Below are 15,735 nucleotides of genomic sequence, written 5' to 3'. Positions count from 1 at the left end.
CTGCTGGAGACCAGATACCCCAAAATACTTGTAGAACTTCATCTAGGGCTGAATGAACCAGCACCCAACACTCAGCAGTTGTGGCACAGAGCACTTCTGTAGTCTTAGAGTATTCAAAAGCACTGATGTCTCTCAAGCAACTGGAAGATGCAAAACCACCTTTTTTTTTTTTCCCCTAAGGCTGACACAGTCTTTTTGCCAGAAAGGCTTGTTAACCACAGATTACAGTAATTTCACGATTATAAACCGCATGTCCGGGTGTCGGCAACTTTTCGTTCTTTGTCCATACATAAGCCGCACCTGATTATAAGCTGCACATTACAATACAGAGTGTGATAAAAGGTATCTATTCTATCACCATCTGTTGAGGGTGGGGACAGTGATCCTTATCTCCACAGGAGATATTATCTGCTAATGGGCCATCCACTGAAACCAGGCGGGGCATTGTTCTTTATCTTTTCACAACCCATCCTTCCTCCAGGGAGTCATTGTCTGCTAATGGCCCATTGAGTCCCACTGTGGGACTGATAAAATTACTGCATCCCATTGGAAGTTGCTCCAGCCAGGGGAAAGAACCCAACAATTCTTACCAAAATAAAGACAGAGGTTTTGGGACGCTAAGAGAACCCCTTTCTCCACTGGACTCCAGAGGAAAACCGGATTTCTCCACATCACCACTGGATCTTTAGAGGGAAATTGCATCTTCTACAGGAGCACTGCTCCAACTGAATCACATCTGTCACTGCAGGAGGATGCAGCCACCATTTAATGGGACTGCTACCAACACCCTGCCTGACAGGGTGTCAGGTTGTACTCTGACTGTGTCAGGGTTTGGGGTTTGTTTCTTTGTAGTACTGTATTTCTGTTTTAATTTCCCTAGAAAAAAACTGTTATTCCTAATTCCCATATTTTTGCCTGAAAGCCCCTTAATTTCAAAATTACAATAATTTGGAGGGGTGGGGTTTATATTCTCCATTTCAAAGAGAAACTGCTGCCTTTCTCAGCAGACACCTGTCCTCCAAACTAAAACAGCAACTTTTCTTTCTTTGTCCATATATAAGCTGCACTTGATTATAAGCTTCACTTTGGGTTCGGACCAAAATTTTAGTCAAAATCGTGCAGCTTATAATCGTGAGATTACTGTACTTCTGTCTTTAGTAGAGGCTTCATTTGTGTGTAATATGTCTCATTATCTTTGAATTAGCTTTTATTATAGTGAGTGGTAAGCAAATATAAATATTAAATACAAATAAATGCTACATGGAGGAGTCCATTTCTTGAGGACAGAATTCTTCTGTCTCTGTGAGTAGTTGCTGCACTTTGCTGGAAAAGCATCAACAAATTTCTGGAAGTAGTTTCAAGCACTCTAAGAATTTACATACCATGCAAGAAAACAGTAAGTGAAATCTGTCAGAATACTAGAATTATACTGTGTGTCTGTGCTCCTTTTTTAGGAGTCCTTTAGAAATAAAATCCAAAAGAGAGAAAAAATCTTTTTTTCTCCATTTGGAAAGTATTTGCAGTTTTATTCCTATGTGTGATTGATTTTTCCGGTAAGAAAAAATGCGATTTCTCAGTGAGAAGATGGACAAGAAGTTGTGGTTTTACCCAGAGCTCTATAATGCTATTTTGCTATATAGAAATTCATAATGTTTTTACTGTACTAGTCATTTGTTTTGTAAATGATCAAAAATTAAGATAATTTGGAGGAACAAGTGGTGTTTAATTGCCTTGTTTTATACCATTTCTTTTGGCAAATACTACCAAGACATGCAATTTAAAACTAATAATAGAAAGTAAGCATCCCAAGAAACTAAAAAAATGAGGATAAAGAACCAAAACAAACCCAGAATAGGTGAATTACTCAAAATTTGAAGGCCAAGGGATGACCTTTGGCAGCACAAATCGATAGCATGTTTTTCTTACTATTTACAAGCCTATACTTTTTCTCTGAAAACAAAAAATTAAAAAAAAAAAAACAACAGCAAAGGAGAATTTAAAAACTTCTCAGAATAAAGATTGTAGAAATTTGGTAATGAACTTTTTTCCAGTTTTAATGAGCAGGTTAAGGAATCACTCAGAAATGTTTGAGAAGCAAACCACCAGTTTTGAAATCCTTGAACTTTAAAAACATCTTTTAAAGTCTCCAAATCCAGAGTGCTCAATGTAATTCCATGTCTCTACCTGAAATGTATTAAGACCCTTATTCTTTCATTTCTGCTATCCTATTGAGGATTCATGCAAGTGTCTGAAAGGTAGGTGTACTTTGTGCTGTATTAAATCACTCCTTCTTGTGGCAATGTTCATCTATGAAATACAGGCAAAGAAACCTTGCAGCTCTGTTATAATTGGCTGCAGTACTGCAAATTACTGTTTATCTTACCTTAAAGCTTTATTTGGGACAGTGGAAGTTTTGTTTTTAAATGTAAGTCATTTCAGTATTTCTAAAAATCTTAGCTAATACATTCATGATTAATTTTTTTCCAGGGATGGAGGGGAAAACTCAAACCACATTCTACCTGGTGCCAGTTCTGAAAAAAATGTTTTCTTATTTAATGAAATGATTCTTTATTGTTAGGTGTATAGTACCTCATTTGAACAGGTATGTTTTTCATGTCCAGAAGATCATGTTTATAACAGAACTGTGTAAAACTATCTAGAAGGACAACATGAAAATCAGGATAATTTTTATTTCTGGAATGATCCTTGATGTTATACCCCAGATTTTCAAAATCTTCTGAAGTGAAAACTAAGCTTCTGGTGCAAGAAAATCTTCTCTAAAAATAGAGTAAGCTCTGGGCTGCAAGAGATATATTCATGTTTGGTTATATTAACCACTGTAGATAAGACATTCCTAGGAAAAAAGTGTGTCTGAATAGCAAAATATTCTCAAGTATGCAAATATTTTGTCATGACTAGAGAACCTTGCAGAAATGTATAATTAAGAAAAGGTGCAGTTAAATCAAGGTTCAGAAAAAGAAGACTCTTATAAGTTGAAATATGTAATTTTCCTGTTCTTTTCTCATGTTTCAACAAATACAGCTACAGAGAATCATTGGGAAGGAAGATGACTTGAAAGCAGCTGGAGACGGAACTATACTTCGGGTATGGAATAGAGATACATTTTCCTTACAAAAACATTGTCATGTTTCTCGTGAACTTTGTTATTTTTTCAGAGTTTTTAGATAAGTATATAAGCCTAAGTATTAGTGCTTTAATTAAATGAAAGGGTGTGATTTGTCAACTGCTTTTTAACTGGTGAAGAAAAATGTTTGTCATTTCAGTGCCTTCTGATGAAATGGATGCAATCAGTGGGTTTCATGACTGTGTACTCACTAGGCTGGGTGGTTTCCGTGAGCCTCTCTTTTAAAGTACAGTAATTTCACAACCATAAGGTGCACCGGACTATAAGGCGCACCCCCCTGGAGCCGGCAAAATTCGCAACTTTGTAGATCATATAAGGCGCACCGGAATATAAGGCACACTTTTTTTTTGCAGCAAGGCTCCGCCCCCAGCTCACCCCGCACGGTTGCTGGCCGAGGCCCCGCCTCAACCCGGCAGCCATTGGCCCCCGAGCCTGCCTCCACCTGGCAGGGGCGGTACCACGAGCCACCGGGCCCCCCTGGACCCGGCAGCCCTGGGCCGCTGGGACTGCCTGGATCCAGGAACGGGGGTGCCACGGGCTCCCTGGCCCCCCTGGACCCGGCAGCCATGGGGCCTCGGGACTGCCTGGACCTGGGAAAGCGGGTGCCGTGGGCCCCCTGGGCAGCATTCACCCGGCAGCCATGGGCTCCCAGGACTGCCTGGACCCAGGAACGGGGGTGCCGCGGGCCCTCTAGCCCACCTTCATCCAGCAGCCATGGGCTCCCGGGACTGCCTGGACCCGGGAACGGGGGTGCCGTGAGCCCCCTGGGCGGCATTCACCCGACAGCCATGGGCTCCTGGGACTGCCTGGACCCGGGAACAGGGGTGCCACGGGCCCCCTGGACCCGGCAGCCATGGGCCCCTGGGACTGCCTGGACCCGAGAGGGGCAGTGCCGCGGGCTCCCTGGCCCACCTCCACCTGGCAGGGGCGGTGCCACCGGCCTCCGGGCCCGCCCCCAGCCGGCTGCCATGGCACTTCCGGCTTCCCCCACGGCTCACAGCTCACACTTCCGGTTTGGCAAATTTCGCAATTTTGTACATCAGATAAGGCGCACCGGACTATAAGGCGCACTTCCGGATTCGAGGGAAAATTTTAGTCAAAAGGGTACGCCTTATAGTCGTGAAATTACTGTAACTCTCCTCTATTTATGAAAATCTCAGCAGGAACTCCATATTGCCATATGAGAATAGCAGGCTTTCCAAATGGAAATCAATAGCTTAAGCTTACCTAAGTATTGCTGTTGCAATGATATCAAGTTGTTCTGAACTGGTTTGAAATGTGGTTATTGTCACTGAGGCAAGGATCACTTGAGTTAAGTCCACTTCCAGAAAGTGACAGCCTAGAGGCAGACCAGAAGAAACAATCCTAGAGTAGGATTGTCCAGCTGGGAAAGAAATTTCACTGTTTTGTGGACCACTAGCAAATGCTAAATATATCAATGAAAGGGGCGGGTGAATTCCTGCTCTCTTCTGTTTTCCCCTGAGTCTAGCCACCTGCAATCTCCCTTCTTAGGGAGAGACTCTTCTTGAGTCAGCACAGAGACAGGATATTCTGTAACCTGGGTGATGTTGTGTAAGACTGAAAACAGAGAAGGGGAGTCCTGAGCATACTGAGAACACCTCAGAAGAAGATGATGAACCATGTAACAACTTACGGGACAAGCAAAAATGGCCTCAGGGCACCAGGGGAGTTTTCGATTGGATATTAGGAAAAAAAATTCACTGAAAGTGGTCAAGCACTGGAGCAGGCTGCCCAGGGAAATGGTGGAGTCACTGTCTCTGAAAGTGTTCAAAACACATGTGGATGTGGTGCACAGAGACATCATTTAGTGATGGACTTGGTGGTACTGGGTTAATGGTTGGACTCAATAATCTTAGAGATCTTCTCGAATCTAGATTATTCTATGATTCTAAAGAAGGGGAGAGTACAGCTGTATTGTCTCCATCTGTTACTAAAAGATGCTGCTTACATCAGCAGTTTACTTTCAGCTGTAAATTTTCAGTTTACCCTGGGCATGAGGCAGTGTCTGCTCATGTTTGAAGCATTCAGTAAGGAATTTATACAGGACTCTGTTTTGCAAATTATGCATCAGCAGTTTCTACAAAGAGTTGCTCATGTTCTTTACTTTTTCATGTACCTGAGGAAAAAGTGGAAGTGGCTATTGCTGACACCTTTAGGATTTATTAGGTATAAACTGATTCATAAAAATTTTCCTCCCTCAGTGTATATTAAAAGTTCAGTTAAAAATTGTTTGATTGACAACCAACCATCTCCTTTCTTGAATCTTTTCATCAGTCACCAGATTAAAATAGCTAGGATTAATAGGGTTGTCTGCTCCTCAAAACCTATTTCAATTGAGACTTAACTGCCATGACAGTGAAAGAAAAAGGATCTTTATTCTGCATGAATGCACAGCTGTAGTATAAAATTTCCAGAGAAACTTTGATACAGTCGGACAGATTAGTTATAAACACATAAGCTTATTGTGAGCTAATTAAATACCTGAGCTGGAATGTCTCTATTTTGTTTTTGTCTTGCTTCAAAATTTGTCTTCAGAGTTCTCCATTGAGAAAAATCTGAAGTTATTGTAACCAGAAAATGTTATTTAATACAGTTTCTTAGAAGATTATAAATGGAATTCTAGTATGAAAGGAGGGTTAAATAGCTTTGGGGAATACAGCTAAGTTGAAATTATTCTGGTCTCTATATTTCTACATGGCAAAATCTAAATTATCACATTTCTCTCTTAATTATTATTTTCCTTCCTGTCTTGGTTTCTTATCAAAGAAATTGATTATCTTTGTAAACAGTGAATCTAATTAGTTGTGGGATATGTTTTTACCATTTATTTTTTATAATTATGGCAGTCATAGTATTGCCTTCAAGCAAAACAGATGAAGCATAAAAATATGGGGTTTAAGTTGACTATGTTTTTTGAAAGTTGAGATACTGGTACAGAATTTTGGTGTTTGGGATGGTTCTTTATTTCCACGACACTTTCTCAATTTGCGTATGAGTTTGCTGGTTTTTTCAGAGTAAACCCAGTCTCTGATACCAGATGGCAAATGTCACCAACCTAGGAAAATACAGTTTAAGAGGTAGTCTGCAGCTTTGTTTAATCAGCAGGTATAGCCAGGTGTGTTCCCTGTACAGTGGGTAGATGAAGGTCCCATTCATTTACTTACTTTATAGTGATTCCATTTAATACTCATCGAATTGCTATATAAGGAAAAGAAAAATCAGTTTGCTGTTCTCCCAGGGTGCTTGTATCTCTGCCTTTTCAGAGAAACTTTGACTTACACACCTGAAAATCAAATTTTCGACACTAAGTAGTAGCCCTTGAACGGGATTACAATTGGCTATCCAGATACATATATTTCAATTGAGGGCTTTTCTTTTTCCAGTATTATAATTATAATTGATGCTGGAAGAAAAGTAAAAATTTAAAAAAAAAAATTGCCCCCAGCTTTAACTGGCTCTGTCTTTTGGGAAGTTTCATGCTGAATTTTGCAGAGCAGGCAGTCTGGCAGTCTCATAGCAGAGGTGCACATGGTGAAGGAGAGCTGCAGCAGACTTAAAACACTGGAACCTGGTTTTTTCTAATCAGACTGGAGAAAATAGTGCAGAAGTCAGCAGAGGCAGAGGCACTGGCAGTTCAAACACCCTCCCCATAGGCCAGAGGAAATGCTCCATCTGGCTTGCTGGCAGAACTGTTCTTCATATGGAGCATCCAGCTGAACATATGACCATGGTTCATGGAGGAGGACACACTGCCTGGAAGTGGTCTAGATTATAGTAGAAAGTCATGAACTAGAAGATCTGGTTTATTTTGAAAAGGCGAACAGCACCTGTTTTTTTTGTGTTACTGCCCTGAGTTCCTTAAAAGGATACTCTTAACAGTGTAAAGTGATTTAGTGTCCTGGCTGTGACAACAGTGCTAATGGTGGCAAATATCTACAGGGCAGACCAGTTATCTAGATCAGGGACTTTGCTCTCAGGCCCTTCAATTTAGATTAATGAATTATCAAATACTTTCAATACCTCTCATTTAATATGCTTTATGTAATGGGTAAACTTAGAAATTACTTTTAGCTACTGTTAGAAAAGGAATGACAATACCGAGTGTTCTATATTCGTTCTTGAAATGAAATTAGTGTTGTGAAATATGTGCATTGTCTCATTTCCAAATGATTAAAGATATGCTTCTGGATTCCCTAGTGAATACATTTTCATACAAAGTGTGAAAAAAATATGGTGGGGCATTTTTTCTTAACATTTAACTAGTAGTTGGGGACACAGCTACTCATCTCTTTTAAACAGAAAACTTAGGAACTGAAATTGAGTCTGACTATACACAGTGTACTTTTACACTCACACATGAACAATTTCCTATTATTTGAGTATAACTTGTTCTAGCCTGTCTACTTCTCTTTTTTTTTTTTTTTTCTTGTGGTTCTAAAAGAAGTAAATGACAATAGTCATTCACACGTTTCTCTCTGCTTACCTGGTCAAGACAAGGTTTTACACTTGGACCTTTGGACACTGCAGAATTGTGATGCACCTCCTCAACCACAGGATCTGTGCAGGTCATCATAACGTGCCCATCTGCTCCCTAAAATCTCTAACTTGTTTAAAGTTTTCTACCCAGTGCTTCTAAGTCTGCATAGCTCAGTAGAACTAAAGACTGCCTAAAACTGAAGGAAGGTGGTGGTTGGGAGCTATACTCTTCTAGTGCAGCAGTACTCTGTAACAGGGGTGCAACACATCAAATTTTACAAGAACCTAGTCCAAGACTAAAATTAATATCCCTCCCCAAAGAGTCTGTCATTAATCTTGTAACCTCTCAGTTCAGATGGAGTGCACATTTTTTCTTGACCTATCTTCTCCAACATAAATATGTATGTTCTGTGTCAGCAATTTAACATTGAATTCTGTTGAAAAGCTTTTAGATGCTTTAAACGAAGGAGCAGTGTGATGCTTTAAAGAAAGCTTTCCAGACAGGTAAACCCCCTAAGGAATGAAACTGTCTGACACCAAAATATTAGGCTATTAAAAAAGTGCTAGATCATTTTTTACCTCATGGGCAAGGAAATTATTTTATTTTCCCATATGGCCTGATGACATTGTAACCTCAAGAGAGAGAAAGAAACACATTTGAACAGGGCTGGTTGGGGAGTTGGTGACAGGCCACCTGAGCCATTTTCAGCACCGAGAGCACTGAGGATGGATCAAGTCTGCCTTGATCAAAAGAATGGGCTTCATAGCACATCACACCTCCCAAGGCGGGTATTCATAGTGGAGTCTCTTCTTTTGGTGCAAAGTTATATTTTTTAAATATGGCACAACAGAGAGGCAGTGCCTGAGTTCTTGTGAGGAGCTGTCCTCAGCTGTGTGTAGGAGGTGCTTTCCTGGGCTGCCAGCAGGGCATGGGTCAGGCAGCCTCAGGCTTTGCAGTGCCATTCCCTGACTGCTTGGCACACTCAGCCTGCTCACAAGAAGACAAGTCTCAACCTGTTCCTATTAAAATATCTCTTACAGTGTCTACTCCCAGGTTAGTTTTAGCCTTGTTGGCTGGAAACAATTTTTATTCTGTACCTCCTTATGAATTGATGCAGAACTGTGGGTGATGCGCTGAAACCTGAGGATGTCCATGAAGTTGCATGTTCTTCATTACTAAAGGCCCTAAGTGTACAGCAGAGTGATTCCATGGCATTAGCTGTCAGTAAGAAAACAACTGATTGTCCCAGTAATAGGAATTATGGGTGTTACTGGATGCTGTTTATTGTTTAGAAGAAGTTCTGTCAGACTTCTCAAAAATTGTCTGTTATATCCTCTGTAGAATCATCTGTGAACATTTCAGCCCCTCTGCATCAGACCAGAGGTATTCTTGAATCCTACCTAGTAAAAATGCACATTGCAAAACTTGAAAAAGCTTCACTATGGATTTACATTAGGATGAAAGTTGATTCATCATAAAATACATAGTTTCATTCTGGGACCCACTTGAGACTGTCTGGGCTTTGCCAAGAAGGATCTGGATCTCCTGGTCCCACTAGCTGGCCTGCTTATAGTTCTTTTGACTGACTGTAACTGTTAGGATTAATTTCAAATGGACACATATTTTAAACCTTTTTACCAGAACTGAATGGTAGGATATACCCCAGCATCTGGGGCACTCTCAAAATGGCAGAAAACTTGAATTCTCTTTAGCAGTGTGTGAAGCTAGGCTGGCGTAGAAGCCTGGCATGGTGAATTGACTGAGCTAGCAGCTTTAAAACAAAGAGGATTTCAGAGAAGTGTACTCAGAAAAAATTTGCAAAGATTTAGTCTTACCTTTGGAAAGATTTGGGACATCACTAGCAGACAGAAACTAAAGTATTGTCCAAGGTCCTTACCCAACCTCACTTCTCTGCCCATTCTTCCATTTACTCACTTTCCTTCTGTCTTAACTAAAAAAAAAAATATTCAATCCAAAATACATATTATTTTTACAATTTCTAGTGAAATAAGACATTGCACAGCAAATACCATCTCTCAGGAAGCAAGAGAACAAGAAACGCAGTGCAGATTTTAATCATAATGAATGCTTTCCAATCATGCCTCAGGCAAATTCTGCAAAGAAAGTTGGTAAGAATCTAGAGACAGTAAGTCTATTAACATTTCAGATGAGTTTTGAAAATCAGTTAGGTACACTATTCTGAAAATCCCATCTCACTGTGTGATAAGTTTCTTCTCAGTGACACTTGTTGGTACTTGCTGCAGTATCAGGTCCTAAATGTCAAAAGCTCAGTGGGGAGCTACAGGATTAGGTAGGTCTTTGCCCATGACTCAGTGTTTGCAGCATCAGGCCTCTTATGTTAACAGCCTGTGTAATGTAATAAGGAAATAACTTGTGTTATCTGATCTTGCTTAAAAAGGAATAATTGCATAATTCAGCAGTTCATGATACTTTTGAAAAGTGTAGGAGGCGTTAACGTTACTCTAGGAAAATTAGCCTATGTTTGTAATATGTACACACATGTTCATTAGTTCATAGACTTGTGTGGCATCAGATTGTGTGGTCTTTGGGATTCTTTGTCTGAACCAGTGGACCCTGGAACATGTCTACATTCCCCAGTTGTGATGCATGTCTCTGCCCCATCCTGTGCTTGTATCAAGATGAAACTCAGACCACTGGGATCCTTTTTCCACTCAGCTGCCTTAGCTTTCTGTAAAATGCACAGATCAAAAGGGTTCTGTGGTGCACCATCCCAGGGCCTGAAGCAGCCAGATACACCAGAATACAAACTTCCACTCAGTTTAGATAGTGCCTCAAATCTACCAGTCTGGTCTGCGTCGCAGCCTGGGATTGGGTTACCATTTCATTTTGATTGCCAAGAGAGACATTCCAAGTGTAAGTTATTCTTTTACCCAAGCTCACAAGGGCAAGGTGTTGGAAATATTAATAGAATTCTCATTATCTTCTAACAAGGATTTGTCATGTCGGTACTAATTTATACAGATCAGCAGCAAAAGCTCCTAATGATTCTGTGGACAAAAAGGAATTATGTACTAACATGCACTTTAATTTAATAGCATTAACGCTAGGAAAAGCAATTTTTTTAAATTTTACCCTTAAGGTGTAGTCTCTGTGGTCTCCTGTTACATTTTATGCTTTAAAGAACTATACTGTTTTGTAGTTTCAAAATATATTTAACTCTCACTAACATAGTGTTTGGACATCTGCCAGTTTCACTGTGGAATTTCAACTGATAAAGAAGGTAGCCAACAAGTAGATGCATATTTGTTATAAATCCTGGGATAGGCTTTGTCATCTTAGATAAGATGAGGTAGGTATTGTTTGTATGCCTTCTTCTGGCTTGTAACTAGAGAAACATTAATAGAAGAAAATAACTTTTGCTGTCACAGACTTCATTTTGAAAAGGTTGTTTTAAACAGTTTGTTTTCAATACCACACTGATTATAATATGGAGTAATCAAATTAGAAGCATTAAATTGTGTAATCCTGAATTCATTTTTTAATTACATTAGCAAATTTATTCCTTGCATTTTTCAAGTCTCCTTTAAACATGTAAGCAAAACCCACAAAAAGCAGATTACAATCTAGCTTCAGTGAGGGATATGAGGATTCTTCTCTGTTTCTTCTTAGAAAACTTTGCATTCTGATATAAATACTTTGGGTTTGAATTTCAAGTAAGCGTACATGAATGTTTGACTTCTGGCTTTCAAAAAAGCATATACCAATGTTTATGCATCAGTCTTCACAGTAATCTGAAGTGTTTAAACTTCAGAAGGAAGGATCCTGTGGGTTTTAAATATTCTTTGCCTGCAATTAACTTATAAAAGTTCACTAAGTACAGTTTGCATACGGCTTGAAAAATGTTTTTTTCTAGGTTCACTCATACTTAACTGATATCACTGGCATTTGGTAAACTGTGGCTTGTAGTAGAAATGAGGAATGTTACTGCTCTAACTATAAAATAACTGTGTCATGTATGCAGTAAGCATGAAACATGGGGGACTAATGGGACTTGTTACTGATGATGCTGAAAGCTAAATAACCATTAGTATTGAATCTTATGAATAGACTCTTGTCTTTCATCTTACCTCTTCAACCAGATAAAAGACACAGAGGCTATTTAGATGTCATAAGAATAGTTTGCTGAAATCCCTACAGACTTTTGAAAAAATTCTCTCTTCATATTGCTTAGTGTTTTGTTGTGTTCAAAGAAATGCTAGTATGCTAGTGCTGAAAGAAGAATAGAGGAGAAATCTAGCCTTATGTGTGGATTTAGGCTTATTAAAGATTGAGTTGAAATAGTGTGTATCCCTTCACTGCAGAAGTTTCATCTTCAGATTTTAAAAATACTTACAGAAATAAGTCACTAACCCTAAAAATTTCCAAGAATCCTTTCAAGACCATATTATAATAGAAGATTGTCAGTGTTGGCATTTTCTTAGCTTCATTTATAAGACTATCATGAATGTTTTTAAATGGCTGTAACATGTTGGAAATACCTAACTAAAAACTTCCTTACAGATATTAATTTTATTTAAGCTTTCTATTCATCTAAGAATAAAGGTTCTTAAATCTAACTTGCAACCTTCTCCATTTTAATAATAAATATAATAAAATATCGTAATAAAATGCACTGATGGTGGTTGGAAATGGTTCTTATCTTTCATATAGAATATTTAGAAGCAGAGCTTATATTACACTGTTAGCAGTCAATGTGGAAGAGTTGTGCAGCTCTGAGATATCCTGTGTGATAGCTTTGGGAACAGTTATTAAATTTTAAGTATCTCTTGGGAAATTCTAGTTCAAATAAATATTTTTAGATTCAGGTGAATGTTAATGACTATGCCATGCATAACAATCATATAGTTTTTTTGTTTTATAGGAAACACAACTGGACAGCTGTGATGTTAATACCGTGTTGCTGGTGCATTTCTTTGGAAAACAAGGAAAAGAGAAACTTCGCTTTTCTGAGTTTTTCAGGTATTTTTTCAGCTAGGCAAGCCTAACAGGAACCAGTCTTGTTCCTGCCCCCTGTGCTTTAGCCCAGCTCTGGCATTTATCTGACATCACACTGATCGGATTCAGAAAATTGAGCAATGAGGTGGGGGTTATTCATGATGTTGGATGATTGAATTCCCCATTTAGCTCCTAAAGTCTGCTGTCTGCAGGAGCTGAGCACTGGGATAACTCCTAGCAACAGTGGGCCGGGAGGGTTGAGACTCCCATTCTTGGCAGCTGTATGGTGGCATATCTTAAAACAACGTGTTTCATGAGTGTTTTTTGTGACCAAATCACAAAAAAAAAGTGACTTATAATAAATTAAAAAATATTTTCTGAGCTGAGATACCTCCTTTTCCATTACAGCTGTCATGGTAAGCTACGGGCAACTTCTCCACTTGATTCAAATTCCAGCTTCTGTTGAAACTTTCCCAGTGCCTTTTCCTCTACCCTTTGAACTACTTTTGCAATGGGACTGTGCAGATACCTGTTTGAATCTTGGCACACATATTGTATGTAGCATGGAATCATGAGAAGATTATCTACATCAGTATTACCTTTTCTACAAAACTAATCAGTCATTTACAGACTGCAAAATAAAGTAGAATAATGTGTTTTGCTTCAGTTTGTATTCAGAAGTGGAGCATGTGTGGCAGACCTCTTAAAAATGAATGGTTTTGCAATCAGTAGACTAAAAAGTGTTTGGCTCCAGTGGCTCTGGTACATACCAGTCTTCAAATAAACAACCTTTCCCTTTTGAAGACCTCAGCTCAATAGGAATCTAAGTGAATAAAATAAGTTTAAGATGTCTCCAGCTCCCTTTTCTATAAATACCATAGATCCTCTCAATGAAACAAAAGGCAGAGAGCACCAGTAAAAGGTTGTGTTTGCATATACAGTGTAAACTGAAAAGCCTCAGGTTTTAGATAAAATCCTACATTGACCCAATGAGGCATGACATTGATGAAACTATGTACCTTGTACATTCAGAATGCATGGGTTAAAGACCTTTGCCTGCCACACAGATAGAGGCCTGTAATCAAAATCAAACTCCCACATCTTGCTCTTAAAATTTGTGGGATAAGTGTAAGGTTTAATGCAGGTAATTTTTCACCAGTGGCAGTTATGTTTCGTAGGGCTGGAATGTGCCTCTTTATCACTGCGTAGACACTCCATCTCAGCTGCAGCGTGACAGTGGAGTTTGTTTAACACGCAGAAAGGTGAATAAAAGGATCGCTGTCTTTTTAACCTCTGCGAGGATATCACCTTTCACATGATTTTATTTGCAAGTAAATCAAGCACATCATTTCTAGGTGCCTATTGTTCAGAGAAAATGTGATTTCTATCTGATGGCCTCTCATAACACTTTACCTTCTGCGGGAAGCTATTGTTGGCTGTTTGATCAAAGTGCCACACTGTTTTTACAGGAGATGACTGATGAGCTGTACAGACATAGATCATTGTCAAAAGCAGAAAATAATGATGGTAAATGCTTTTATCATTTTCCAAGTTCTTGCCTAGAAAGCTTTTCCATTGATCAGTGTAGTACCTAGTAGAAAGTAGAGGTGATTATGTTTGATTAGGACACACTAAAACTTGTCACATTAGTTAAATACACAGATATTGCTGTACTGTGGACTCTTTAAAACTAAAAACCAAAACAAAACAAAAAAACCAAAAAACACCAAGCCAACCAAAAGACAAAAAAAAAAGAAAAACCACAAAAGATATAAAAATAATCTCCCCCCAAAAATAGGAGTGCTTTCATTCTGAAATTTCACTGTACTTACGTGGGAATGGTGAAAGCTGAGACCACTGTTCTCATCTCCTTACTTGCTTACATTTTCCTCATGCCCTCTCTTTTCAGTTTGACTGACATTAAAAAATCCTTTTCTAAGTGTGCAACCATCTATATGTACATGTACACCAGCATTGTCCAAGCCTTTTAGCCCACAGTCCAAACATTTTAAAAATGTCAGCCACAGTCGATATACCAGGACAATTAATTTGCCCTGTTCTCCTTTCTTTGCAATCAGATGGCACAAAGAAAATGGAAACTGTCTACATCTCTTGGGGCAATGTGAGGTAGATGTAAACCAGTTCTTGTGCCTCGTTTTCTGCTGCCCTGAACACAGGAGGCACGCTGAGAATAGGGAGGGAAAATGGTCAGGATCTGTGTCCAGCTAGTGCTTGCTTCTTGGGAAATCACAGGTATGGATTCACACACAGACAATCCTCAGAAAATGTTTTCGTCAGATGTAAAGATACTTGCAGAGATCATCAGGCTTCTTAAGCTGGGACTCAGGGAACACATGCTGAGCTCCAGACTGCTGGATGAGTTCTTATTACTTGTATTGTCCTTAACAGAAGGACATTATAGTAATTATTAATAAGAATTTGCAATTTCAAAAGCAAATGTTTCCCTGGCAAATGGTAGGAAATACACGATTCTGGAGTATGTTTATGTATATCTCTACTAAAGGTGGGACCTCTTAGTCAAATACTGGAACAGTATTCTCCTGTGATATTAAAAGAAAATGTAGAAGAGTATGCATTATGCCTAAAATCATGTAACAAAAAAGGTAGATTTAATACAGGAAGCCATCTTTCCTCTCAGAAGATCTGAACAAGTTTCTGTTTCAGATGACACCACTCAGGTTTTACACCTCAATAGTAATGTCATCTTCTACTCCCAGGTCCTGTCTTAGAGAATGTGCCCAGAATTCAAGGCTTTTTTATTCTATGTGTAGATTTTTCCTGGTTTTTAGTACAGAAAGAAATTTTTGGTCTTTTCCTTCCAAAAAAAATTTAACTTGTGCTTTAATTTCCAGCTATATAAAATGTACTATCTTTTATTCTGTGTAGAAAACTATTTTGTTTTCTAGGTATAGGAAATATTTCTTCCTGACAGACACTGGGTTGTTTTTTTTTCCCTGGAGAAAGTCCCTTACTGATCTTGTTTAAGTATGTCTAATCCCAAATAAAAGAGGAGACAGTATTTCACTCCCTAAACAGTTTACGACTGCTGTGATTTTTTTTCTGTAATCTGTCCCCAAGCAAGCTTAAATCTATC

At 39.0% G+C, this 15,735-nt stretch overlaps 1 protein-coding gene across 1 annotated transcript in view; it reads left to right on the top strand.

Annotated features, from left to right (window-relative positions):
- The window catches only part of MICU2 (mitochondrial calcium uptake 2), a 147,944-nt gene that overhangs the window by 118,819 nt on the left and 13,390 nt on the right, over nt 1–15,735 (top strand). The window contains exons 7-8 of the mRNA XM_033051706.2: nt 3,043–3,105; nt 12,547–12,644. Coding sequence (XP_032907597.2) covers nt 3,043–3,105; nt 12,547–12,644 — 161 coding nt within the window. The remainder of the gene's footprint in view (nt 1–3,042; nt 3,106–12,546; nt 12,645–15,735) is intronic.

The sequence above is a fragment of the Catharus ustulatus genome, chromosome 2, assembly GCF_009819885.2.
Source record: "Catharus ustulatus isolate bCatUst1 chromosome 2, bCatUst1.pri.v2, whole genome shotgun sequence".
Classification (NCBI taxonomy): domain Eukaryota; kingdom Metazoa; phylum Chordata; class Aves; order Passeriformes; family Turdidae; genus Catharus; species Catharus ustulatus.
The sequence above is the reverse complement of the archived record's forward strand: the minus strand, read 5'-3'. Positions and strand labels throughout refer to the sequence as shown.